This window comes from Genypterus blacodes, unplaced genomic scaffold (assembly GCF_046128005.1).
Source record: "Genypterus blacodes isolate CSIRO-AG114 ecotype Tasmania unplaced genomic scaffold, CSIRO-AGI_Gbla_v1 ptg000156l_1, whole genome shotgun sequence".
In the NCBI taxonomy this organism is placed as follows: domain Eukaryota; kingdom Metazoa; phylum Chordata; class Actinopteri; order Ophidiiformes; family Ophidiidae; genus Genypterus; species Genypterus blacodes.
In genome coordinates, this window is record NW_027466957.1 from 8,189,608 (window position 1) to 8,216,709 (window position 27,102).

The 27,102-nt window shown below is 46.6% G+C and overlaps 1 protein-coding gene across 6 annotated transcripts in view; it reads right to left on the reverse strand.

Moving 5' to 3' along the window:
• Positions 1–846: 846 nt before the first annotated feature.
• LOC143013364 (membrane-associated guanylate kinase, WW and PDZ domain-containing protein 1-like) overlaps positions 847–27,102 on the reverse strand; it is a 60,567-nt gene continuing 34,311 nt past the window's right edge. The window contains exons 3-23 of one of the 6 annotated variants that reach the window (XM_076166957.1): positions 26,315–26,434; positions 25,251–25,439; positions 23,932–24,154; positions 23,330–23,412; positions 22,892–22,927; positions 21,473–21,530; positions 21,176–21,300; positions 20,430–20,552; positions 19,991–20,176; positions 19,203–19,814; positions 13,898–13,932; positions 12,159–12,414; positions 10,089–10,180; positions 9,447–9,642; positions 8,871–9,173; positions 6,914–7,117; positions 6,036–6,123; positions 5,882–5,942; positions 5,576–5,719; positions 5,278–5,416; positions 847–3,428 (exon numbers count right to left, since the gene is read on the reverse strand). In XM_076166957.1, the coding sequence (XP_076023072.1) occupies positions 2,323–3,428; positions 5,278–5,416; positions 5,576–5,719; positions 5,882–5,942; positions 6,036–6,123; positions 6,914–7,117; positions 8,871–9,173; positions 9,447–9,642; positions 10,089–10,180; positions 12,159–12,414; positions 13,898–13,932; positions 19,203–19,814; positions 19,991–20,176; positions 20,430–20,552; positions 21,176–21,300; positions 21,473–21,530; positions 22,892–22,927; positions 23,330–23,412; positions 23,932–24,154; positions 25,251–25,439; positions 26,315–26,434 (4,379 nt within the window). In that variant the 3' untranslated portion in view covers positions 847–2,322. Of the gene's footprint in view, positions 3,429–5,277; positions 5,417–5,575; positions 5,720–5,881; positions 5,943–6,035; positions 6,124–6,913; positions 7,118–8,870; positions 9,174–9,446; positions 9,643–10,088; positions 10,181–12,158; positions 12,415–13,897; positions 13,933–19,202; positions 19,815–19,990; positions 20,177–20,429; positions 20,553–21,157; positions 21,301–21,472; positions 21,531–22,891; positions 22,931–23,329; positions 23,413–23,931; positions 24,155–25,250; positions 25,440–26,314; positions 26,435–27,102 lie in introns of all 6 variants that reach the window. The other 5 variants (XM_076166959.1, XM_076166955.1, XM_076166956.1 and 2 more) reach the window with 5 other exon arrangements.

Consider the following 27,102-nt stretch of genomic DNA (forward strand, 5'->3'; position numbering starts at 1 on the left):
CAAGACGAGAGTGTGAGGAAAAAATGTATACAGAATGATGTGCCATGGTTTACAGATCGTGTCAGTGTGCTTGGGCCCTTTCATACTTGTTTGCAAGTTTACTTTCTGTCTGTAGTTGTCTAAGTTTGAATGGATTTGCACACATAACTTTAATTCTGGGCTTTGTGATAAATTCAGTGAAAATATTTCTGCAGGTTGTCCCTAATTTTGTATTTTAGCACAATTTGAAACATAGCAAACAAAGTGAAAATCCTCCTCTTGAGGTGAACCGCTGCGCAGAAATACGAATCCTTCTGAATTTGTATGGAAAACTTTATTTGATAATAAAAATAGCATTCACAGACTTCTTCTGATAGCTACATATACATTGTAATCCATCTTGAGGAAAGAAGCTGGATAAGTTCACATCTACTTGTACTTTGACTAATGTTATGTATAGCTCCATGGGTCAAATAAAGCTATGAACAATGTAGTATTTATATATGCATAGTTTTATAAAAAAAAAAAAAAAAAAAATTGGCCCATATACATGTACTGCTTTTATCAACACAGAGACAGCATTATGTCTGGAGCACATTGCAAGAAATAATGCTTGAAGAACACAGACTGCATACAAGTGCTTTATAATACAAAGGCAGGCTAACCATCAAGAGAGACTCAAACCATCAAACAGTTTCTGATTGACCAAATACAGTCTTTCATTTTTAAAACGTCTTTACATACCTGATCCAGAGTAAATCAACATATTTCCCATAAATCATCAGGTCCATTTCAGAGATATAAACACAATATCACATTCCTCACTGCTGAGGTGTTTCATAAATTTCTCTTTTGTACAAGAAAAAGGCAACATTTTATTCAGGTGTCTAATAGTTACATTGGAAAAGATCTTTACAGGTGGTGGCCAACAGGCTGACTTCTTAAATTTCCTCTTTTTCTCTTCTTCTTCTTCTTCTTCTACTTCTTTTTAAATACAGTACCATGGCGACAACAGTGATCAAACAATGCAATTGTTGTGGTTTATCCAATATATTTTTAGTTCTTTTGTGAAAAACATAAAACAGAGAATACACACAAATACATTATAAAGCAGCAGTCAGACTCCAGTGGCGTGACAGCATGGCTCAGCATGGCAGATCGGTCGACTCCTGCGCCGGGACACTCACGTATGTTCACCCACACAACCCACACAATCTGCTCAGTGTGTCAGCAGTGGTCCCAGGAGGTGCGTATCGACATGAGGACACCAGGGCGATCAATTCCTTATGTGTCTGTTTCTTATTGATTATACCCACTCATGCCCCGCAGACACGAGTTACAATTTTTATTGTTTCAGACCGATTAATCATTTTTGGCAAATCCCTCAAATTCTAACATGTTATGGCAGCTTAAATCTGACGTTTTGGCATACTTGTGTGCACCGATTTGACGTTTGTCTGCTAAACGTGACCAACAAACTCTGACAACTACCTCATCTTCTGCCAAAATGTAGCATGAACATTTTCCTCTGTGACGAAGGGAGAGAGCCAAAACAATCTGCCGCAGATTTTCACTGCCTGATTTTTTACTTTTGATGCCGGATGGGAACGTGGACATGTTTGGTCAAAGGAGGAGTGAGCCGCAACACATTTCAACACTAGTAGGAGAACAGCATGCTTTCCCGAGTACACGTGTACTTACACCTTGGTCCTTAAAGGTTTTTACGAAGCTTGCTCAGAATATGTGCCAATTGAAAAAATAAATAGCAAATGCAAGTCATATATTATTAACTATCACTAGTTTTATCATCAGATTTACTCAATTTAAATTTTGCCTTATGTCTAACGTGACATTCGCAATTCCTGTGAACCACCAGTGTCTTGTGCTATAGTATAGTTTGTTCAGTAAAGCAATTCAGGCGTGAGAAAGACATCTACAAACAAGTCGAAAACAACTAGTTGTTAGAAGTTACCACAACTGGAAGCATGTTTCATACCTCTGAGGGAACAAATATTTAGAATTAGAAATGCCTACAAAAAGCAATATCACTGATTTCATATGCAGGCACATACAATACCTTTACTATAGTACAACAACCTCTGTTATGTTCAAAATAACTATAACAATAACAAAACAACCAGTATAAACTAATAGAGGGATTGTACTCCTGCTGTTTTGTGAATCTCTGGATGGGATCGCAAGTCGTTACTGTAAGTCAATCAGATCAATCAATAAGCAATTTGACCAAATAAAGAGTTAGTATCCTCATAAGTCCTATTCCAGTGTATGGTACATAGTTTCCACAGGTAGAGGAGAGAGCGGCGAGGGGGTCTCTGCTCTGCTCTAGATGCTGAGGTCTTTGGGGCTCTCTTTGTACAACCTTCTCTTGGGCTCAGGGAGCTGGTTCGGGCTGCGACCTGCTGCGTTACCGTGGCCCGCGTTGTTATGGCCTGTGTTGTTATAGGCAGCGTTGTTTTGTGCAGCGTTGTTCTTCATCATGCTATAGTAGTATTTGAGTCTCGGTGCTGCTGCGTAGTTCAGCTCCTCGCGGCTGTAGTTGCTGTCGGGGGAAGAGTCCCGCTCCACTCTGTATCGTCTCTCCGGTGTCCCGTTCATCTGGTATCTCTCCTCCCTCCTCTCTGAAGACGAGTCCCTCAGCAGGTTGCCGTTTTTCATGGATCTATCCGACATGCGCCCTCTGGAGAGTGACAGGGAATCACCGTTGTTGTTGGTGCGCTCCGGGGTTGTGGTCTCCCTCACTCGACTAGGCGTCTGTGGGTCCTTGAGGAGCCTCCGTTCGAGGAGCTTTCGTTCAGGGGTGACAGCGAGGAACCCTCCGTCATCGTACTCCCGCTCGGGTGTACGGTCCCGCTGCGCTCGCTCTGCCCTGCGGTCCATAGACTTGGCCCGTCGACGATCAGGGGAGGAGGTGCGCTTTCGGGTTGGTGAACGGTCAAGGGAGCCTCGTCGCTGCAGATGAAACCTCCCATCCAACGTAGAGCTGCTGGTCGAGAGCTCTTGCCCCTTCAGTTTCTCTGCAGCCTTCTTCCCCGAGCTGTCTTTCCTCAGAGTCTTTAGGAGTTTAGAGATGCCGCTTTCTGACTCTGACTTTTTGACTTTGCGGCCTCGGCTCTTCTTGTTTCCACTGCTGCTGCTGTTGTCTGGAGACTGTTGCCTTGGGGTACTTTGACTGTGTTTGTTGTTCCAGGTGTGATGATGGTGGGGGTTAAGTTGCCGGCCTTGGTAGTCCATCTGATCTGTCCCAACCCTGTCCCTGTTCCTGTCCTTGTCTCGGCCACGCGCAGCCTCCTCCTGGCGTGATGGTTTGTGAAGGTCTGGTGGATAACTGGACTCCAATGAGGTGTGATATCGGCTGTTGGGTGGCAGCGTTCTCACTTCCGGAGTGTTTTGTGCCCCGGGTGTGGCAGGGTGCCCGTCACTGCTGCCGTCTGCAGGAGAGCAGAAAACAAGAAGAGTCAGCTGAGTGAACAGTCACACCTCAAACGTTAAACAAAGCTTAACAAACATACAACATTTATTGTGTCCATAACAACAAACACAACTTTCCTCAGTGGTTTATGTGAGCTCTTGCATTGACACTGACAAAAAGGTCAATGCAGTCATTAAATGGAAATCATGCTTACACATACGCTTGTCCTTTAACACTTAAACTACCCTACACTCAGTGGCCACTTTATTCACAAGGCTTTTGCAATCCAATACAACAAATCTGCAAGTTCTACCTTTGTGTACCATATACTGCTCCTGTTTACATACATGAGGAGGACAGAATATGAGAACAAACTTTCAAAGTAACGCTGTTGATCCTCACCTCTCTGTTGAACAAAAGCAATATCAGCAAATTCACAAATGTAGGATTGCTTGCAGTGATCTTGTATTGCATTTGAAAGCAGGCGTAATAGTGTGGCCACTTAATATAAAGTGATGAACCTGAGGGCGCTTAGCAACCGTTTATTTATTTATCTATACACATGAACTGCATTGAAGTGACAAACCACTTCAATAGTTTTTTGTGTGGGGCTGCAGGTTGAACACAAGGTCACATCAGCAACAACAGCAAGTGAAACACATTGGCAAGTGCGGGGCAGGGTGGGGCGGGGCAAGGGGAGGGGGGGCGGAGCTTTCAATGACACGGCAGGCACCTGGGAAATCATTCATAACAAAAACGGTGAACAAGTCAATGTGCATCATTGGGAACTGAAGAACAAACTCAAAAGCAAAATAAAAACAAGAGTGAGTTCGGCTGCACCTCTTTGAAATTAGACAGAGGTTGCTATGGCGGCAGCATGTGATGAGTGGTGACGTCCGTGTATTGGGTCTGGGGCTGGAGTATGATTCAGGCACGACAATACAGAGCATGTACACACATCTGCGCACAAACACACAAAGTGGGATGCAGGATGGGATGGGATGGGGGGGGCCTTAAGGTGCGAGTGGATGGAGGGGGCATGGGGATGTGCGGGGGGGTAGTGGAGCGAGCGGGCCAGACTTTTGTCTACAAACCGTGGTCTGATTTTGGCCCATTAGGTAGAAACAGGGCTCTCCTATCTTGTCATTCCTCAATGTACCGACAGCGAGATGAGGAGCCATCATCGCTGGAGAGGAGAGGAGGAAGAGCCCGGCGACAAGAGACAATCAGAGAGAGGAGAGAGGAGAGGAGAGGAGTAGAAATAGAAAAGAGATAACAAATAAAACAGACAAGAGGCTGTTTACAATGCAATCTCAAAAGAAAGCCGCAAGAGTTTCTTCACATCTCTGTCGACTAACCTTCTGATGGAAACAGTTGTCAGGAAATTAAACTTAAAGATCGACTAGAAAATTACGCTGAGGGATGCAACAGCGACATGACTCATAATGCCGAGCGGAGACAGTGAGAGGAGCAATCCATCAGAGGAGCACGCCGGAATATCTTTACGTAGCTATAAAACATCTGTGATCGCGTATAAATCCGTGAACAAGCTATTACGGCAACCGTTCCCTTCACTGATCAATACTTTACGGCGGCACAATCTTGAGTCGATTTCATGACGGATCGTAAATTGACGGATTGGTGCGTCGTCAGTGGAATGCTTCATCTTCACATCATTTCATTTATACTTAACGTTAACGGGAATTGATTAAAACATAGAAAGCGTGCATCCTTCCTGTGCGGTGAGCAGATAAGAAACTTTATTCTGGTCTCCAGTTTGCACAGCTGAAACAGGAATCAGATTTCAGCGGCAGTTGCGTTATTTTACATCTGAGGGACAACAGGTCGCATCTCACGCCTTCACCTACCGTATTCAGGCACGGAGCCGTCTCCTCGCTTGAGAACGAGCCGCGCCCTGCGACCGCCGTTCTTTATCAGCTCGATGGCACGCGAATGCTTCATGGTCTTTGTGCTCTCGCCGTTGATTTCGAGGATCTCGTCTCCCACCTGAAACAGAGCGGCGGCGTTACTTTCGCGGCTTGTATGAAAAACGAAACATCAAAGGGGGAATTGGAAGATGTCCAGGGCTGCGAATTGAGGAAGAAGAGTCGACCTGCTCATCTGGATCAAATGTCTTAATTCAGGTATTGGTATTGGTATTCGTACCCTCATCTTTCCATTTCTGACGGCGGCTCCATCCTCAGCTAGTCTCAGCACGTAGAGGTCCATGTTGTACTCTCTGCCTCCTCTCAGACTGAAACCAAAGCCTTTGCTGTCCCGCTCGAGGTCCACAGAGTAGAACTCTGCATCCTAAAAGAGAAAGGGAGGGTAAAGATCACTAAACCAGGACATCCAAGGATACGAAGCTGAACTTATCAAAAAGTTCCTAACCGTCCAAAGAAACGCTTCTGAAACGGATAAAAATAAAGGAAAGTCAGAGGACGCTGGAGTACGAGGGAGCTTTGTTCTTACCTGTATTGACTGGATTTGCGCCGGGGGAGGCGGAGGAGCTCCTTTGGACTTTGAATTATTCCTTTAAAAAGTGAAAGTGAAAGAGAGAAAGGCAGACAAGTGTTAACTTAGTCATAGGAAGATTTGACGGCAAGAGGGATGCGGCGACGCCTACCTGGACTCCGCGTTGGACTGAGGTGTGTGCGTGGTGGTGATGGTGGCAATCTTCTCGGCGTTGGTCAGCAAAGAAGCATTGGAAGATTCTGGAAGGGGACAAAGAAGAGCATTAAGGATCATGACCTCTGAGGAATGACTGTCCAAAAAGACGAAAAATGTAGTTGCTAAGTCTCTCCTCATTACAAGCGTTCCATAACATTTCCTAACAATGCTGCAACCACACACACACACACACACACATCTCTATCTATGGCGAGCACTTGGACATGATAGGAGGTGCAGGTTTGGTGTAGGTGTCCCTATTCTTGCCCTCCGTCCTAATTAAACTTTATTTCCTGTCTCGGTGGAGGGTATTAAGAGGCGTATGGTGACCACAGCCTATACTCCTGCAGTAACAAGCCTCCTTGTTATGATACATGACAAAACACCAACCTAAATTTAGAGCTGCAGCTATTGCCAACTGCCAGTGACTGTGATGCTGCTGCTTACAAGCTCTTTCTCTAAACCAAGCTGTGATACCAAGCAACACCTAGCACAGAAATGTCTTCTAAACCTGTTAAACTGCAAGGAACAAGCAGAGGTGAACAGACAGCTTAGAATCTGGATGGTTAAATCCTCCCTATTTAAGTTCTGAACCTTTGGTCCAAAAGCAAATAGCAATGGCCTGGAATGTCTGACTTTGTTCTCTATGGAAAGCTTCACCTTACTCCTCCTCTGTGAATCACTTGGGTTCCCACCTCCCTGGATGAAAAAAGCTCTTTCCACTGGAGAGCAGCGCTGCCCTTTCCTTCCCACCACAGCCATGAATAAGTCACCACATCATGCTGCATTATGAAACAAACACGCAGAGGCGAGGCAGAGAGCCCGGAGTCTTACCATCACCGGGGATGATCCTGAGCGAGACAGTGTTCCCGGCTTCCTTGATCAGGTTGACGATGTCCGAGTGCGACTTGTTGGTGATGGAGCAGCCGTTCACCGCCAATATTCTGTCCCCGACTTTCAGCTTCCCGCAGCGATCTGCCGGGCTGCCCTCGATGATGCGCCCTATTTTGTGGGGCATTGCCACACAAGCATTTCCAGCTTTGGTGTTAACATGTTTGTGATTGATGAATTTATTGTGTTGATTGGGTTGTATTGATTTGTTTGATAGGGGGAGGGTGGGGAAGGAAAGGACAAGGAAAGACAGGAGAAAGGAGAACAAAAGACAGGAGATGACAGGTTAATTATCCAAACAATCACGACCCAGTTTCCCCACAGTAAACAAACAAGCTGTGAATCTCAGAGAAGCTGTATCCCAAACAGAATGGACAGCCAGGGTCAGAAAAAGCAGAATCCATTCTCTGCTCCCACATCCCCCCATTCTGATGTGTTAATCAGGTGAGTGTTGGTTGAGCCTTCAGTTTCTAAACCTTGACAGTCTATCAATACAGCAATATGACCCCTCCCATCCCCCCTTCTTCCTCCCCACGGGGATCAATGGCGACACAATCTTTACCGCAGTGTAATACATTCTGGTAATTGAGCTGTGTGGTGTTGACAGCCTCAAAATTCCTAGAGGACAATCACAGGTTCTGGAAGCCTCCGAGTGATGAAGGATTTTCAGATAGCAAACGTTTGCGACAACAATCCTGGCAAGACTGCAGCGATTCGGTCCCAAAAATCTGCAAACTCGGCAGGAAATACAAACTGCAGCTGAGTGACCATCCAGGTCTTGTTCACAGTGAAGCTCTGATCAGACCCCTGGGTGTTTTAATGTCTCCTCACACCCCCCTACGACTTCAGTCTTACTCCTTTTATTTCCCCTCCTCCCACCATGCATGCTCCCCCTTCTTCGCCCTTTTCGCAAACATCCATATTAAGTACATCATGTTACCTCCCATCTTCCCTCCCACCGTCTTGGAGTGAACAACGCACTTGTATCCTGCCACTCTATCCAAATAAAGAGATGTGGGATATTACAGGGTGTGACAAGTACCCAGGATTTAATGCCCAATCTGCTGAGCACAACACCGGCTCGGGTCACAGGAAGAGGGGGGGATGGGCCCCCGCTGGACTGGAGGCAAAACGGTTTACGTATCTGTGATATATGGAAGAACGAATCAGCTGAATGTGCTTTGTTCTTCCCCGGGTCCGACAAACATCTTGCTCCCCTGGAAAGAGTGCTCAGTCAGACGGTTCTCTAATACATATTCCTCTGTCAAATTTCTGCTCATGTCCCCACATCTCTCCCAGATCAGCACATCTCATTCTCTCAAGAGGGACAGTGAGAGCAGGGGAGCGCAGGAAGGCAGCGGAAACAAGAGAGAGAGAAACGTGGAAAAGACCAGGAGACACAAGGAAGACACAGGATCTGGATCTCTGGCACCGTATCCTACACTGTTAACCCACGGAATCAACACACAGGTCTCATCCATTCTGATGTGTCCCAGGTGACAAGATGCATTACATCATCATAACGGCTAACTACCCAAGGGACCTTGGCGTGACATTGGTGCGGCGTGACAAGGAGTCGCTCATCAATGGCTGAGAATGATTGTAATTCTTCCACAGTGCAGCCACACTGTATGTCTGTGGATGTGACACTTTGTTTGTTTGGAAGAATGTTTTACACGAACTATAATCATCATTAACCTTTGAAGAATACGGCTTGGAGATCTAAATATAGAGTTCTTTGTTGCTCTGCATTGAAAATAAAGCACACAGGAAAATCACTACCCTCAGATTACAGCAGCCCATAAAATCAAACACTCGAATCAGATTAAGTCTAATCTTATAAACTTTCAATGTCTGAATTTACAGCCCTTGTCCGTCCCACACTCTGGGCTTTACTTACCAAACGTCGAGCCAGCGTCAGGCCTGGAAACAGACGACACGATGACAAAACCAAAGCCTTCGTTCTCTCCACGCTGGATCTCTACGTCGTACGGCTGCAGGGTTGCCGGCACTACCGCGCTCCCGCTCCCACCTCCGCCCCCGCTGCCGATGCCGCTAGTGGATCCGCTGCCGGAGCTGACAGTGTTGAGAGAGTTCTGGCTGCCCTGGGGGGTCCGCTTGCCTTCCGTCAGACTGGGTGCCTGGGTGCTGCTGTGGTGGGAGGAGGCCGGGGATGGAGGAACGTCGCCCTCGCCCTTTGACACTGTGATAGAGAGGAAGAGAAACGCCGCATTTGTTGAATATTTTCCATATTTTGACTTTTAATAAAGCATGTATTAGAGCAAATGCATTCTTCTGGTGTATACTTTGGTTGAAGTATACACCAAATGCCATGAACGTCTTGGTGACTTTGAGACTATGTGTATGCTATGTGCGCATGTGTGTGTACGTGCAATCCATTTGCACAGAAGAACAAGCTGTGTAAGCGTGTATGTATGCATATGCATGTGCTGGTTATATGTTAAAGCCCTGTCACCTCCGAATCCAGAGGTCTTGCGTCTGACAGTGAGGTTGACGTGGCCCTGCTTGGCTGCCTGCTGCATCAGCTGCACAACCAGCTGGTGAGACTTGCCCACTACCGCCGTGCCGTCCACACAAATGAGCTCATCGCCCGACCGCAGACGCCCGTCCTCATCCGCAGCCCCGTACTTCACTATGTGCCCGATGTATATCTGTAACAGGGCACAAACACACGATGCATGACGTTCAATGTTAAGTCCAAGACTCCGATGTTAGAGAAAGAGAGAAGGCCAAAAGACGGCTGAAACTGTGTGCTTTAAGCTTTGTGTGGGAGGTTACACAACTACCTCAAAGTACCTTTGGTAGAAACAATAAATGCTAACTCCTGTGGGGGAGACCTACAGTCTGCTACCATGTTAATTCACTCTACTTATTCAAATTGAAACCAAATAGATGGCTCACAACCAAAAGGATTGTGGTCTTTGCTTCTCTTAACAAAATATGAACCCCCAGAGAGCAGCAGCACTCGTGTTTCATTTTAAAGTCAGATTAAACAGAAATCAAGGAGAAAAACGAAAAATGAAATTCAGATGGAAGAGGGCAACACAGAAAAGAGTGTACGATATGACTGATAGGTGGAAGGTGGAGGGATACTTACTGGCTCCCCTGCCTCGTTTCCTCCCAGGATACGGAAACCGAACCCTGTGTCCTTCCGCCAAAGGAAAATGTCCTGCTCCTGGCTGTCTGGCACTGAAATACACAAGAAGAGGGCTGAAGAGGCTCTGTGGAGATCGACCATCACCTCGCCAAATACCTGCAGGCTCTCCTCAGCTTTGACTGATTATTTCCTACGTGGGCACTGCACGCTTGTTGCATCACTTTGAGGGCGTCCTCTTTTGTGGAGCTACACCACCTTCACTTTCAGCACTTTTCAGATGCATTATTGCGGATCATACAGTATGATCCGCGCGGTTTGGTATCAGTCTGTTCAACCCACGGGGGCCAGTGCGCGCAGGAGGCTCAGGCCATTTCTTCTGCATCGCCTGCGTCTGCACATTAGCCTGAGCTCGGTTCCTCCATAATGCACCCAGTGGGAGTCAGACCTTTGCAGTTGAACTTGCAATTAACCCTACCCTGACCCGTGTCTATAGATCAGTGATCAAAACGTGGTGTGAACAGTGAGAGGTAGACATACGGGCCACATCGGGAGCAAACAAATGGGTGCACAACAGGACGCACTGGAGTGAAGCTCGTCTCTCTCCATGCATCTCTGTCACACTGTCCTGGCTCGGAGCTCAGAGAGAAGTGTTGCTATTCTCGTGCGCTCAGCTGCCTTATGGATGCATGGATGCATCCGCTCACATATTCAAAAATGCATTTGTATGTGGATGCCTGCACACGGAGAGAGGGGAGCTCACACACACACTCACACACACACAGTGGTGGATGCAGAGCTCGATTTTGGTGACAATAGTAGTAACAATATATGTAAATCAGTAGAAGAATAGAGCTGGGTTTGATTGTATCTCTAGTTTGGGGGGTTTCATGTTTTCAGAAGGAGAAAACATCTTGTAATATACAGCAAATACTGAAGTACACACATACAGTAGTGTATCTATATTACTTATATTTATTGTAGATATGATTTTTCTCTCTCACACACAAGCACAACCTTTTTTCGCTTTTTTTCTTGCTTTCTGTCTCCATTTCATTGCTTTCCTCTTTCTGAATCAAAGGGGCCGCACTTCCTTCAGGGGTTATCAAGCACACACACACACACACACACACACACACACACTAATCAGCTGCAGCTTAAAGCAGAACTCTCTGGGCCCCGTTAATATTTAATCAGCAGCAGCCCCAGATTCTACACTCAGCCATAATTATTAACCAACACTGCGCAACCTGGCTTGCACCAGTCACAAGTGTGTGGTTATGTGTGTGTGTGTGTGTGTGTGTGTGTGTGTGAATGCTACCTGCTAATGACATCTCCCCTCTACAATCAAAGTCTTTTATATGGCACACCCACACACACCCACACCACACACACACACACACACACACACACACACACACACACACACACACACACACACACACACACACACACACCGCTTTAGAACAAGCTCCCATTCTAGGTTACAGTTGTTCAGCCACAACCTGTTCCATGTAAGAATGTATTGATCCTGATCCAATGTGTCTTCCATTAACAACATCGCCTTTTTCCTCATCAATGCTGCATGAACAGTTGATGAATTCACACAAGGCCGAGGAGCCTTCTAATGGAGCTTGCCGACTACTACAAAAGATACGCACACATGCACACACACGCTGCGTGACGCTCGTCACCAGGTCATGGTGTGTTCAAGGACGCATCACTATGGGGGGCATTTTTGTTCATCAGTTGTGACTCAGTAAATGCAAAATTATTTAGCAAACACACAGTGGAACATCACACAACACACACACACACACACACACACACACACACACACACACACACACACACACACACACACAAACACACACACAGGTGTGCCTTGTGTAAATTAAAGTGAGTGCTCAGCTGTGATTCTTGCAACATCTTCGAAACTGAAATTTGTTAATGTACAACGCAGTCACACTCACGCTGATCTATGATGTCTGGATCTTTGCTGAACTTTTAATGTCGTTAAAAATCAAACAAAACCGCTTCGTTCCATTAGCGCTTGAACTGAATTCCACTCACGTCGGCTCTCGTACATGCTCCGGGACTGCGCCCAGATCTTGAAGGGGTCTGGTTTCTTCTGGAGCGTGAGGTTGCCATCTGCGGGATCCTGGGGTGGCAGGCCTGGCAGAGGCTGGGTGGGAGCAGCCGGAGTCGGGACCCCAACCTCGCCGGGCATGATGGAGGGCGGGTGACTGGGAGAGTCGGTGTGGGTGCTACGATGGCTGCACACACTGTGTTGGGAGCTGCTCTGGCTGTCCTTCCTCTCCAACTGGTGCTGCTCGGACAAAATGGAGAAAAATGTGTGTCTGTGTAAGTTTGTGGGGAGTTGATGGAAGCGTGAAGATGGAGGTATAGAGGGCAGGAGAGCAGGATGTGAGAGTGATGAGTGAGCCGGTGATGAGGGGAAAAGAGAGCAAGAGAGAGAGGATAGTGGTGATAGAGGACGAAGAAGAAGAACACATGTACAAGGTCGTCTTTTTTAGTAGAAAGTCTCACAAAAAATGTCTGCTGCAGTGTGAGGGAGAATGGGCTGGTTTCCATGGTTGCCAGGGAAAAAAAAGAGTTTTGAAAGGTGAGGGAACTGAATGAAAGAGGGTAGTCCAAGTGATTCTTTGTTTAATGTGAATGGAAACACGCACAAGACCCAGAGTCAAGGTCGGGAGCCGCAATCTTGTATCACACCATTATGCCACATTTTGCTGTAGTTTAAATCCATAAACAACAATACAAAACTGACTTAATGAGCTGCTTAATGAGTTGAGGCAGTGTGTCTCTCTTGCGTATGGGAGTTGACTGTGGGCATCTATTTAGAGTCTTAACTGGAGGCAAAATGATTCTTCCTCTTCTGGACTGACGTGGCGTGTGTTTAGACACGAAGCCGGAGATTCTTCAGGAAAAACGCTAATCTGAAGCGACAAGCAGGGTCAATATTTTTCCTTCTCCACCCCCTTAAGGACGCCATAGCCGCCTCCCTCCGCTGTGTCTCCTGATCTGAACAGGTAACACTGGCAACTTGGAACAATACATTTCAAATGAATACGAGCAGCTGACTTTGGATGAGTCTTTCAGGTTGAAACATCCTCCTATGTAACAGTGAGGCAGATTAGTTACAAACATGGGAACTCCTACATGACTGCACTGTCCCCTGAAGAACCCCCATGATCCTCTGCGTCCTGCTCTTCCTGCCTTTCCGTCCCATCTTTGGGGAATTATTGTAGTCCTCCAGCTTCTCCTCTCTCTCTCTCTCTCTCTCTCTCTCTCTCTCTGTGGTCCCCCCCCCCTTTGCATCCCCTCACACTTTCCTCCCTCCCTCAGCTGTGGCTCTCTGCCCTCCTCAACAGCTGGTCACTGTTACGCTGTTCTGCCTAAGCGACGCTTGATCAGTCACAGGATGGCAGCATGGCGGGAGTGGAGGAGTAGACAGAAACGGTAGAGAGAACATAAACGTAAAGAAGAAAGATGCACACACACACACACGCCTGCACGCAACAGTGGCAGAGGGTGACGGAGAAGTAAAGAAGGATGAAGGCAGCAGGGTAAAGAGAAAACAGATCTGAGGAGGATTTGTGGAGTGGCAGCAGAAAAAGATTTGAATGTGATATCTGTGCCTTTTGTTCTATAAATAGTGCTGCTTTCAAAGACTGAAGTGATAACATGCACACACACACACACACACACACACGCACGCATGCACGCACGCGCACACACACACACACACACACACACACACACACACAGCAGAAGATTGTGATACTCACCACCAGCTTTGGACTCCTCTTGGCTGGCACCACTCCTGCAAAGCAGCGGCAGAGAGACAGTGAGAGCATTAATGACCTGCGGTGGTCTTCCCCCGTGTCCCCTCTGAGCAAAAACTCCCCCAAGGCAAACCGACGAACAGGTGTTTCCTCCAGCAGAGCAGAGCAGAGCAGAGAGCGGCCGGCCCGGCTCTGCCTCCTCTTCCTCTGCTGATCTCACACACACACTGCGCCTAGGCTGAGTGATCTCCTCCCCCCCTGAGCTGTAACCTACTCCGCTCGCTGCTCTCACCCTTGCTGTTAAAGCGAGGAGGGACTGATCTCTCAGTGTGCGTTACAATAACTGACCCAGCGACGCCGCAGCCCTGGACTACAGGTCCCAAGCCACAGGTTGCCCTGACCAACCACCCCCTCCTCAATCTGCACGCCAGCTGGCTACTCCACAGCCACGGAGAAGAAGCTCAACAGTTTGAGCGCTGCAACAAAGGGACGCTTCTCCTCCCTCATTACATCTTCTGTGAGGCTCAGTGAGAACAGCTCCTGCTCCTCTGCTTTGCCCAGAGCTTATACATTGAGAAGCTGATCTCATCTTCTGCCTCTCCCTCTCTCTCTCGCTCTCGCTCTCCCTTCCTCCTCTCTCCTCCTCCTCTTCCCATGAGCAACATCGCTCTCCCACCTCTCTCTCTCTCTCTCACTCTCTCTCTCATATATATATATATATATATATATATATATATATTGTAGTTAACACAGTAGATCAATCTCATTCCTGCTAATGAAATATTAATATTAGGAGCCGATTGTCAGGGGAGAAGATTCCCAGCATACCGCTGCAGGCACTAACCTACAGTTAACAGCTTTATTTCACATCCATCACAACCAAACAGTTCTTCATCACAGTTTCTTCATAGGCTCTGTCGAACATATTAACAGCAACCTGTTCAAACATATGACACTCCTACCCCACCCCCGCCACACACACACACACACGCACACACAGGCACACTCACACACAGGCACACTCACTTGACACTGCACAGTAAACCAAGACAAAAATAGAATAATAAATGCATTAGCGGCATGAGGTGGGGATTGAGAGAAAGCGTCGCTGCTGCCAACGTAGTCGTGTAATTTCAACACCCCGGCAGCAGTTAATATTGTGGAATATGAGGAGTAAGCAACAGCATTTTGATCCATTAAAGTGCTGCTGCTACACCTTCGCTCTGCCTCGGTGCTGCTGAGACCAATAAAGGCCAAACGCTCTCCTGCAACACCTGACACCCAGCGTGCACAAGGAGAGTAAGCTACCACAACATTAGAGGGGGCGCCAACACGTGCAACATCAACACGCCTGCATCTTTCTTATCTATCGTTCTCTCAGTCATTCTGCTGCAACTGCAAAAAAATCATTAAATGTTAAAACTCTCCGTTGGCGCAAAGCCGCTTTCAGCTACGCAATTCATAATTCATCCTCCCTGTTTTTTTTCCTCCTTCTACCTCAGATCACGGGATCGGCTGTTACCGAGGCAGGTGGGACATCACAGCTGTGTGTGTGTGTGTGTGTGTGTGTGTGTGTGTGTGTGTGTGTGACCGTCCATTCACAGATGCGCGAGTGCGTGTGTGTGCACGTGAAGGTCAAATGTCAATAAGTAGGTTGTGTGACCCTAGAGATGCCGGAGGGCCTCAATGAAACATTTCACTTTGAAACAACCTCGCACCAGCAATGAGGTCAGCGCCATTTGCATCATGGTAATAGAAACGCACCATATGGTTAATAAATTTGATTGTGGGACAGAGGCGGAATAGAATTTCAAGGAGATGAAGGAGCCGCAGCTCTGATTTCAGCGCAGAGCAGCTTTCGAAATTTGCTTCACAAACAATGGCGCGGGAAGAGAGAGAACACACTTGACACACATGCCATTTATATTCGGCTTTAAGGTCACGCAGAACAATTACTTAATTTCCCCAGTTGTTCCATTCAAACGCCTACGAATTGGGAAGAAAGGACGCCCGCGTAGTCTCCGAAGGCCATCGACGAATGAATAAGCCAAACCTTCAATCCTGGATGACTAAGAGACTGCAGCGGCCAGCACAACGGAAGGAAAATGACTAATTGGGCACAAACTGTCTGATTAGAGAAGCTTCTTGTGTAGTTTTGTGAGTATTGTGAGTATTTGCATCTTGCTTGTATAGTGCTTGTATGTATGTGTGTCCAAGTCAAGCAAAAACAGAGTTAGTAAGGTTCAAAACTGCAAAAATACAGAAGAAAAGGTGTGTATGGGCATAGTGTGTGTGTGTGTGTGTGTGTGGGAGGGTCACGTCATTCTTTTTCTCTACTTGCACTGAATAAGCTTTTCAAAATGAACACACACACACACACAGGAGAGTGCAGAGTGTTTAGCTGAGGCAGTGGCCTTGGTGGGTCTGTGCAGTGCCCACACACAGTCAGTCGTGGCCCTTTTCCCTCGCCGTTCTCTATATCCTATTGTTAAGAGGGCGTACATCATGACTAACGCTGTCTGCAAACATTCCACCCTTGCTCCACTTAGAAACTCACTCCGTCATCTTCTCACTTCCTTCCTCTAAATTATTTGGACACCCCTTTTCATTAGCGTCGCCGCATTTTCACCCCTCCGTCTCCGTGCACTCTAGATTTCATTCCCCCTCTCTTCTCTCTGTCTTTTCTCTTCATTTTCTCTCTTCGTTCCGTCTGTCTCTCAGGGGACAGGGGGGCTCTGCACGATTGTCATGGCAACAACGATGGGAAGACAAGATGAAGGACTCGTGGCGGATCTGGCCTCCTTTGCAAAGGGAGGATGTTTTACTTGGAAAACATTTGGTGTTATCTTAAAAAGGAGTCATTTTTTTAAATTATGGAAAATAGCTTCATTACTTTGAATACGGAAAAGAAAGCTTCTCGTGATAAAATACGGATTTAGCAGGCAGGTATTCACTCATGCACGCGAGTGGACGTGTGTTGTACAATGACATTAAATGTTAAAAACCTTCTCGCTCAGCTTGTTCTGGCCTGCTGAACATTTGATGGTTAGGAACATTTACATTATGCATAATACACCTATAGGAGACATTCTAAAGATATTAAACCTTTCATTTATACTCATTAAGAGCTATAGACATTAGAGCAAAAATTGTAAACTCATCTAGTTTGTTGACTGAGGTTTTTAAATGGATTTTGTGAAGTCCTATATCAGGCTATTCCTTCCACACCAAAGCCGTCTTTTCTATAGCATTTCCTCTCCATTTCACATTAGCACAGATAACATGCTATTCGCTGAGGTAATGGCAAAAATACACTATAGCCTGCAGATATCATGTGACAAAACACACAGCTCGGACTTCTTATACTGCAATGCTCGCAAGTCTGAGCGCTGTTTATGTGAAATTTGCCACGAGCAAACGCCTTTGACATCGCTCAGAACGATGCTGCCTCCTAGAGCAGTGAGGATTAACTGCTGAACCGGTGTAATACAACAACGGGCCTCTTCTTTGTCTGCTTTTCGGGTCTAATTGCGTCATAGTAGTGCACTTAACTAATCTCTCTTTAATGAGTCCTTATCTGTATTGTCCTAAAGGGATCATTTGGAGTGCATCCAGGTAAAACACATAACCACACAGTAACTTCCTCTGTGACAGTTCGGTGCAAAAACATTAAATACAAAGGAAACTGGAAGGATGGATGGAATTCTCATTCATTTCTAAGAGAAAACAAGCCTGTAAAATCATCGTGACGTCTGTGTGTGTGTGTGTGTGTGTGTGTGTGTGTGTGTGTGTGTCCTTGAGGTTTGTTTCTTCTTTGTGGGCTCTAAGGCAGAGAGCTTCGATTGATGAGTCATTCATCACAGACCAACAGCCAAAGCTTCTCCTCTCGCTGAGGTCCATCTCCCTCTCCTCCTCTCCTCTGGCCGTCCACCTCTCACCTCCTACAAACCCAATCCACAAACTCCCACTGTTCATGCGCCTCTCCTCTATTCTCTCTCCTCTCTACCCTCTCCTCTCCCCTCTCTCCTCATCATCATTCAACAACAATAGTCTACTGGTGATTCTTGTTTGTTCATGTCGATCGTGGACAATTTGCATGTTTTGTGCTGCAGCCTTGCTTTATTTACAGCAGAAGCATTTGTGGCAGAGCGTCCGTTTGTGTTATCTATTTGAGCTCAAAGCTTTGTGCCCTTTTGGGTCATTAAACAAGTATTTGTAGTTCAGGTTAGGTGTTGTTTTGTGGTAAATTTTGTTTTGGAATCATGCAGTTGTGCGACTGACTTCTTCCTCCTCACTTTCCTTTTTGCGAATTCCACAGCGGTTTATAATCACGCCGACATTTCCCATCATGCAGCAGTGTTATTTCAGCACCGGTGCACAGGGTCAGCTCATTACAGGGTCGCATATCTGAACCGGCCCGCTAATAGAGATTTGGGTCAGTCGCGGTTGGACACAGTTTACAACAATAGGGCAGGAAGCTCTGATGTCATTCGGTGTTTGGACATTTCCAAGAGGAAAAAAAACATTTATCTCCGGGTCACTCCAGGCCATAAATGGTGCACTGCAGGAGTTTAAAGTCACAGATTAACGTGAGCAGATGGAGAATCCAGACACGGCCGCACCAATCATTAATATCCACTCTAATAATGTGTGACTCCATTAGTGTGTTTAACCCTATCATGTCTTCACTTGGTGTTCTAATATCAAATAAAACCTCAGAACATCTTGCTGTCACAGTTGATTTGAAAATGAGACAGACAATTAATACTCACACTCTCATCATACAGGCAACACACACGGGGAGGATGAAGGCAAACGAGACCTCTGAGGTCCACTTCAGCAGCGTCCATATTCATAACATATAGAAGCCCATGACCTTAAGTGCAGCACTTCACCTCCTCTCCCGTTCATCCATTCAGCTGCTTCCTTTACCCAGCCTCCCACACACATCTGCTTCTTCTTTCCTCATTTCACCTCAGCCAGTTGCAGCGTTTCATCCCTCCGCCCGCGTACTTCCAAACTTGTTTCTCTCGCTCTTTCTTTCTTTGCCAGCAGATTCCTTTCTTCTGTCCCCCTGTGACGTCAAAACCTCACTGTCTGCATCTATTCATCCATCCACACAAACTCCTTATTGACGTAGGTGAAACCCACCCAAAATATTTCTAACTCCTGACTCTCGAACACTTCATCCCTGCTGTTTTAAAAGGTGGCTGTAGGAAGTGTGCAGCCTCTTTGGTTCAGAACATCAGATTTGATCAAGATAAGAGATTTTCATCATAGAAAGCATACAAAGGAGAGTAACACATACCTCTTTGCACTAGCATAGTGACCTCACTGCCTCTGGGACACTTGCTCAGCAGGTCCACCACCTGGTTGTGACTCATATTTTGGACATTTCTCTTGTTGACCTCCATCAAAATGTCCCCCTCCTTAAGGCCACGGCAGCGTGGATAGTCCACTATCTGCTTGACCCTCTGACCTCCTCCAGTTAGACTGTCGGCTATGGTGAAGCCAAAGCCTTTGTCTCCCTTTTCCATGTGGATTGTGATCAGCTCGGGCTGGGTGGCTATGGACGAAGCCATGGTGACCACGTCACTGGAGTAACCGTGTGATCCGTTAGACGCCACGTCAGCAGAGGGGCTGTGAGGCCGCGGCTCCCTCATGCCGTTAAGAGGCCCGCCGTGGTTGGAAGGTGAGTCATACGCCTCCTGTCCGTTGACAATGATTGGCTCCTTATCCACGATCGCCACTGAGGTCACCAGGCTGGTGTTGGGGTCATCAGGGTCAAAGGGCAGAGGGTAACCCCGGCATAAGGCCAGGTCCACCATGGAACCGATGGGGATGGATTGGAAGATCTTCACTACCTGAGCGTGTGTGTAGCCCAGCACGATGGTGTCATTCACACTGACAATCACATCACCTGTGCAGAGGAAGACAACAGTCAACAGCTGCTTACTGGGAACAAAAAGTAATTGCTTCAATCTTCGATTTGTCCCTCACAGTTCTGTGATGGTGAAATTGCACTTCATAAACAGTCACTATCAGTCCGGTTGCATGAAAACAGTGCCCCCTGTGGATTAAGGAAATGTACTGCACCTGTCTCCATCTTGCCATCTAAAGCAGCAGGTCCATCCAGCACCAGACTTTTGATCTGCAAGAACTCATCTGGCTCATCGCCCCCGACAACAGTGAAGCCGAAGCCACGGCGACTCTTCTTCAGCTTGGTGTTGATGAAAGTCCCTTTGAGCTCAGCTGGGTTTCTTGTGAAGAAAGGTTTCCCTCCTAGAGAGCACAAGGAAATTAGTCATCACTGGAGCTTTTATCCATAGATTCAATATTCACAGATCAAAATTCATTCTTGGATCCATGCATTTACTATTTGAACAGTTATTCATAATGCATTAGCTGATCAAACAATACTGGAGACTGAAGCACACGTAAGGAAACCAAGGTGTAGGAATGCAAGGCTGAGAGGTTTTTATGATGGCACCACTTCATGTTGACATACAGCATCTATTACAGAAAACAGATTTACGTTTGGGTCCTGCAGGACATGGAGGTAGTAACGGTGGGGCCTGTGGGTCCCTGTAGGTCTCCAGGTGGTTGGGAGCATAGTTTGCCAAAGGAGCCCCGGCTGAGGAGTGCTCCTCTATCCACTCTGTATAGGCACAATTACACACATCACTGTGACTCACACACACACATGAAAACACGTTACAGCAACACATGAACACACAAACAGAGCTGAGAATGCAAAGTCTGTTTCCCCAGAAAAAACATATTACTGTGCTGGCGACTTCAATTGAAAACTCATTTAGTTGAGCTGCTGCAGGAGCTTTTTAATGAAACTTAAATGCAAAATGTTGAAGTGTTCAATGTTCTAGAAAAAAATTATAATATTTTAATATGAAGGGAGAACTTTTGACAGCACAGACTGATGGAGAAATGTTCATCTTTCCACAGTGAAGCAAATCAAATGATTTTGAATATAAAATGACACACAATGGTTATGGCTCACACACACACACGCTCACACACGCGCACACACACTTGCACACACACAAGCACACACACACACACACAGGGCTCGGGCCAGCTTTATTATGAGAAAGCTTCCATCAGCAAACATCAAAAGTGGCATTAAACTGACATTTGCGAGTGAGATGAGAGTGTGGCCCGAACCCGGGACAAGCTCACAGGACATGGACACTGACAGACATGAAGAAAGAAAGAAATGGTGCCACGCCAGGGCAGGAAACGAACCTCGGATATACCGCTCACCTTCTGGAGGCTGCGGCTGCGGCGGCTGCTGCTGTGGTGGCAGCATCAGTGGCTGCTGCTCCAGGATTTTCCTTCGCCGAGCCTCCACCACAGGGTTCTCGTACTGCGTCTTCCTGTTTATATGACTGAGACAGACAGAGACACATGGCAAGAGAGGGAAGGGTGGAGAGAAGGTTAAGAGAAAGTAAGGAGAGAAAATTAGATGTTTCATTTTTACACACAAGCTGCCACATACCACCAAGTTCCTATTTGGTATTAGTGTGTGGATGTGTGGTGTCAGTAAGGTGTTAAACTTACTCTACATAATACACTCCGTACACCGGGTCGTCTATTCTCTCCCATCCTGGAGGCAGTTCTGAAATAAAAGAGGTGCATACAGTATAAACACCAAGCAACAACACACTTCTAAACCCAACTCTATCTTTACTAAAGCTGAGGCAGGCAGATTTGCTCGGGGTCGATTCACCAAGTACTCTGCATTCTCCAGAATATATAGTTGATGGAGTATTGAATGTATTTCCTGTATTTCTAGGGGATCATAGCAGGAGCATTGTGTATTATGGCTGTTTTCCTAAACAGGTATACAGAAGAGACTGCATTGGGAGCTTCTACATACTAAAATACCTAACCACCGATAAAAACTTGTTTTCAAAATGACCTTAAACACTCACTGTAGCCTGACAATACCTGTATTTTATGTTTATGTGCTTTAAATTCCTTAAACTATGGCTGTACCTACAGCTAAAGAGGTCAAATATGTTCCTACTGCATGCTTTCCCTTTTATTCCACCTAGGAGCAAATCATTTTATAATAATCACCCAATAAGACAACAAGAACACAGATACTGCACTACTCAAACTAGAATATACAGCCAGCAGTGTGGAAATGTTTAAATCTGATGAATCAATGTCTTATTTTGTCGACACACTCTTTGAATTAATGATTATTACTGTTGCACTCAGCTCAAGATTGCTTTGCCTCCTTGCACACACACACACAGTCACACACACAAACACACACACTCGTGCACACACATACACTGTGCTATCCTTGCTCCAAGGGACCGGGGCAGACAGATAAGGCCGATTAAGCCGACACATTCCCATTAAGATGTTGACATCTCAGTTGTCCTCTCCTCTGGATTCGATTTCAGACAAAGACATTACCTCCTTCTGTTACTGTGAGCTTCCCTCAAGTCCAGTGGACACTTTTGTCAGAGACTGGATATCATGATCAATAATCACAGACTGTCTGCATCTGAGCAGCCAGGAATATTAAAGGCACGCAGCCAGACAGGGGAGGTCTTGTTTGAGACAGAGATTTCGTTCCATTTCAGGGTTGTTTGTGCTACGGACAAAAGGGATGACAAGCAGCCGCCCGGATGTTTTTCCCGACTGTGTAGCAATTTGAGTTCGTAAATCAACCTCAGTTCTCAGCCCTTTCATATTGCAAATGTGATCTTGAGCATCAGAGAGCCCTTCACTCGCCTCACAGGGAGGAGAGATAAATCATAATTATGACATCAAAAGACTAAGAATCGCCCAAATGTCCAAAACGCACCCACATATTTAAGATGGATGGATGTAAAAAAGCATCAGTATCTCCCATAATTACACATGATGGATTGATAACACTGCTGAGATATTAAGCGTTTTTTTCTCTGTGAGATTCTCAGTTTCAAGCCAGTGTTGAAATACAAATACGACAAATCCTACCTAAATCGCCCTCCTGTTCTTCGGTATGGATCCCTTCTTCTCCAAGGCGAAGAAAGCAGGTTGAAGCAAAGAAAACAGCGCAGGAGGAAGGGGTTGATAATGAGGTATAGGAAGATGGAATTAAAGAATAAATAAAGAATGAAGAGAGAGTCCAGAGGAAGGTATAAAAAAAAAGAAAGAAACAGAAATCCCTTAGTTCCAAAAGTGACATTAAAGGGATCATAACAACATTTCAGATCTACTGTAAAGCACCTGAGCCACTTTCACTGTATCGCCACATGATGGTGCAATTTTGCAACCTGTGCTCTGAATTCTGATGTAGCCGTTTTATCATTTGGAATAGATAGATGTGTGTTTATCAAAGTTTTCTATCCGTCTGATCTTTATTCATTTGTTCCGAATGTTCTGAGGCTCAAGTGCATATTTCTGTCATCTTACCATCATCGTCGCACTCGTCCAGAGGTCTGGGCGGTTTGTCTCTAAACCGAGGATCTATCCATGATGTGGTCTTTGTGTTGTGGCTGTGAAAACAAACAAGATGACGACAATGCAACACAGACCGTCAGAAGCAACATGCAGCACAACAGGAGGCCACGGCTGCGTCAATAAGAATGAGAAAATAAACCTCGTCAGCAGATTTGCCTACAGAGGACAGGAGGTACCTGCTTACACCAGGAACTGAGAATAACAATGTCAAGCAGGCAGGATAACGCTCTGACGTTTCCCTTAATTGTTAAACATAATCACGATCTAAAAGTTGCTGAAGTGAAAAACAGAGCAAACACACGGCCACATCCTGGTAGTTATTACTCAAGAGGACAGAGAACAGGATGTGATTGGGACGTCATCCCCCTTTGGATCAGAACATGCAGGGATTAACAGCAAAACAGCGACACGTCTTCCCTCAGGGGGGCCGAGGGAAAACGAGACGCTAAGACGGGGGACAAAGCATCCTGATGACTGCACAGATAAGAACACACAAAGCTCCAGTTGTTGTTAAGCCCCGCAGTAGGTCAAAGGTCAAAGGTGTGAGCACTTACTCTATGTAGTAGAGCTCTCCGCTCTCCGTGTACGCCATCTCCCAGTTTTCAGGCAGGGGTCCCACGGGCTCCTCTGGAGACACCTGGGGTTCTGCGAGGGTCTGCTGACCACTATCTGCGGTGGAGGCGGCCGCATTATTCAGACCGCAGGATGGAGCATTGTCGCGCGCGGGGTACGGCCGGAGGATGCCGCCGCGGCTCTCGTCCTGGTCGCTAGGGTTACCTGCGTACGACAAGTGAGAGGGGAAGAGACTACGCACTAAGGATCCTGGGTAACACGGGTACAGACACAACAACACACAAACAATTATGATTTTTTACACCTCAGGTGGGAGAGTAACACAGGCATGCAGACATGCAGCGGCTTTGGTTACTCTGTGGCACCTTGCACGCAGAGTGAACCTCCCCTCAACCCTGAGCCCGGCCCTCCCTGCTCACCCTGGCTCCCGCCCATAGATTTCACTGAATGGGCCCCCGAGGAATATGCTAATTCCCTCAGCCACACTCATTCCTAAACTCACTACCCCTGACACCCCCCTGTTTTTTACCTCTCCACCCACAAGCCTCTTTTCTCCTAAAATGCTGGCATTCCCAACCCCCCCTATCCTCCTCTACCCCCCCAGCCCAGGCCCACTGTCCTCTCCACCACTTCCGCGGGCCTTTCAGAGTTAATCAAATGCTAATTCAACACTCTGGCAGCCTGGCAGGGGGACACAGAGAGGGCATAGATTCACACCATCCAGAGAAAAACAAAACGCCGTCTCTTGCACAAAAACAGGAGCGAGCTCAAAGGGGTGAGTGGGCGAGGGGAGCAGGAGAGCAAGGGGGAAATAGGGCAGAGACGGGAGCGTTAACACACACACACACACACACACACACACACACACACACACACACACACACAGTATACGTGCAGAAGAATGAATCAGCGAGAGCCAGAGAGCGAGGAGAGGTCAGTGAAGAGTGATGGAAAGGATGGAAGGGCTGACAAATCTTGTTGAATCTACGTCTTCTATCTCTACGCCCCGCCTCACAGGCAGATGGCACTGTTTGGAGACTCGCAAAAACAAAAAAGGAATCAGCATCACAAAGACATGATGTAACCGCCAGACACCCAGCAACACCGGAGAACAGAGGAGAGGATCATAAACACACACACATTCTCTCTCTCTTTCTCTCTGTGCACCTCTACGCACACACACACTCCTGAATGAGCAGTAATTTAAGAACAAACACAGACACAGCTTGCTACACACACACACGCACACACACAGAAGGAATAACAAACGCTAAATCTTCACACTTCACACTTCACACACCTGTAAAACTGTTGTTCATTTCCGTGGCCTGGTCGTCATCGTCGTCGTCAGCAGGCACTACGCGGGCGTTTTGCATGTCATTGTAGGACTTGGTGCGCTTTGGGGTGGACTGCTGGGAGCCTGCATCACTGAGAATCACTGTCCCAATGATGGGCTGCCTTGGCGGCTTCGGGGTCCCGTAATAGTTACCTAGGCAACAAGGAGCAACATTAGCATGCTTGAGAGAGAGAGAGAGGAAGGAGAAAGGAGAAGCAGGAGCTGAGATGGTAAGAGGAAGACGAGGGATTGGAAACAGGATCGATGAAACCTCCTCATCGTTCGCTGAGAGCAGCAGCACAATGTGACGTGTGGTAAAGCAGCTGGCGGCAGTGTTAGGGGCCGATTTGTTGGTGAGCGTCCAATAACGTCAATCTCTTAAATATGACATTTTGTGCATCATAATGAAATATTTGCTAGTACAATATCAATAATCTGTGTGTATGTTTTTTCACAAACGTGGACAAATTATTGAGTTATACTAAAATACAACAGAAGCTGACACATAAACTTCACATTTCCAGTAATATTATAAAACAGGAGCTGGGAGGGGGAGTAAACATCAGTCTGGAGAAAAATCAATTTGAAGAAACAATCCAGACAATAAATCTAACTAGATCGAATCAAAAGTGTTGAGATGCGGCGATGTATCAGTGAGCAGTCTGCTGGTCCGGCTGGCCACACACTCCTGTGGACAGGTATTTGACATTGCCTGCATGACGGAGAGCAACGTGCCAACACGGAGCAGAAGTGGTGCCAAGCAGATTAATGTCCAAACATTCCCTCCCAGTCCCGCACGCACACACACACACACCTCAACACGCACACACATTGAATAGCTGCGGTAGAATTAGACAGCCCTGATCAGAGAGAGGGAGGAGATGTGGAGTGACCTTCTGTCTCCTGAATGCATCTCTCGCTCTTCACCACACTTCCTCATCATCTGTACTTTGAAATAATCCCACCTGTGGCGAATCGGGACACCTGTGCGATTGTGAGTTGCAGTTCTAACACGCCATCACCCTCACCTTCATATGTTCCTATTTCCAGTAGTATGCCGCTCCCCTCAAGTTCCAGGAAGTCTTCCACAGACAGGAAGTTGTAATCCACCCCTGGGACCTCTCCGTCACGAGGGGGGCGTGTTGTACCTACAGACGGAGGAGGAAATACACAAAGGTTAGTTATGGTTCCCTATAAATCAGCGGCCACCAAATAAGCATCTGGAACTGAAATCTTACGACGAGTGTTAAAACGTCAGAGCTTTGAAGATGTTGATCGATCAAAAATGAAACGTTTTCCAAAGCAGGAGATGAGAGATATGAAATGGAGACAGCGTGATAGTTCTTCAGCGCTGTGATTGGAAACATTATGTCAGGAAATTAAATGGAGTCCCACATCTCGACCTAGAGTATTTCATTGCAAACTGCTGGCTGCCAAGTCAAGAGTATGAAAAGCGAGGTCACCTGCAGCGAAACAGAAGTCCTGACACCATTATCAACACATTCGTTTCTACTTGGGGAATCTGGAAATCTAACAATTACAGACAGGATACACTCGATACCACCTGCTGGGGACAAGTGTGATCTTGTTAGTGCCACTCTGCTCTGCTGAAGCCGTTTCAGCGTAGGACAGTAAAAAACCAAGACTGACTCCTTTGTGCCGAGGAAGCGATAAAACACAACACGGTCACACACAGGGACATCTGAAACATTTCCTTTAAAACCTCAGAGTAGATGCTACTGAGTCAATCATTTGGTTTCACATTCTGTTTGCAGTTTGGCCCCACATCTACATTTGAAGTGCTCGTGTAACTGTG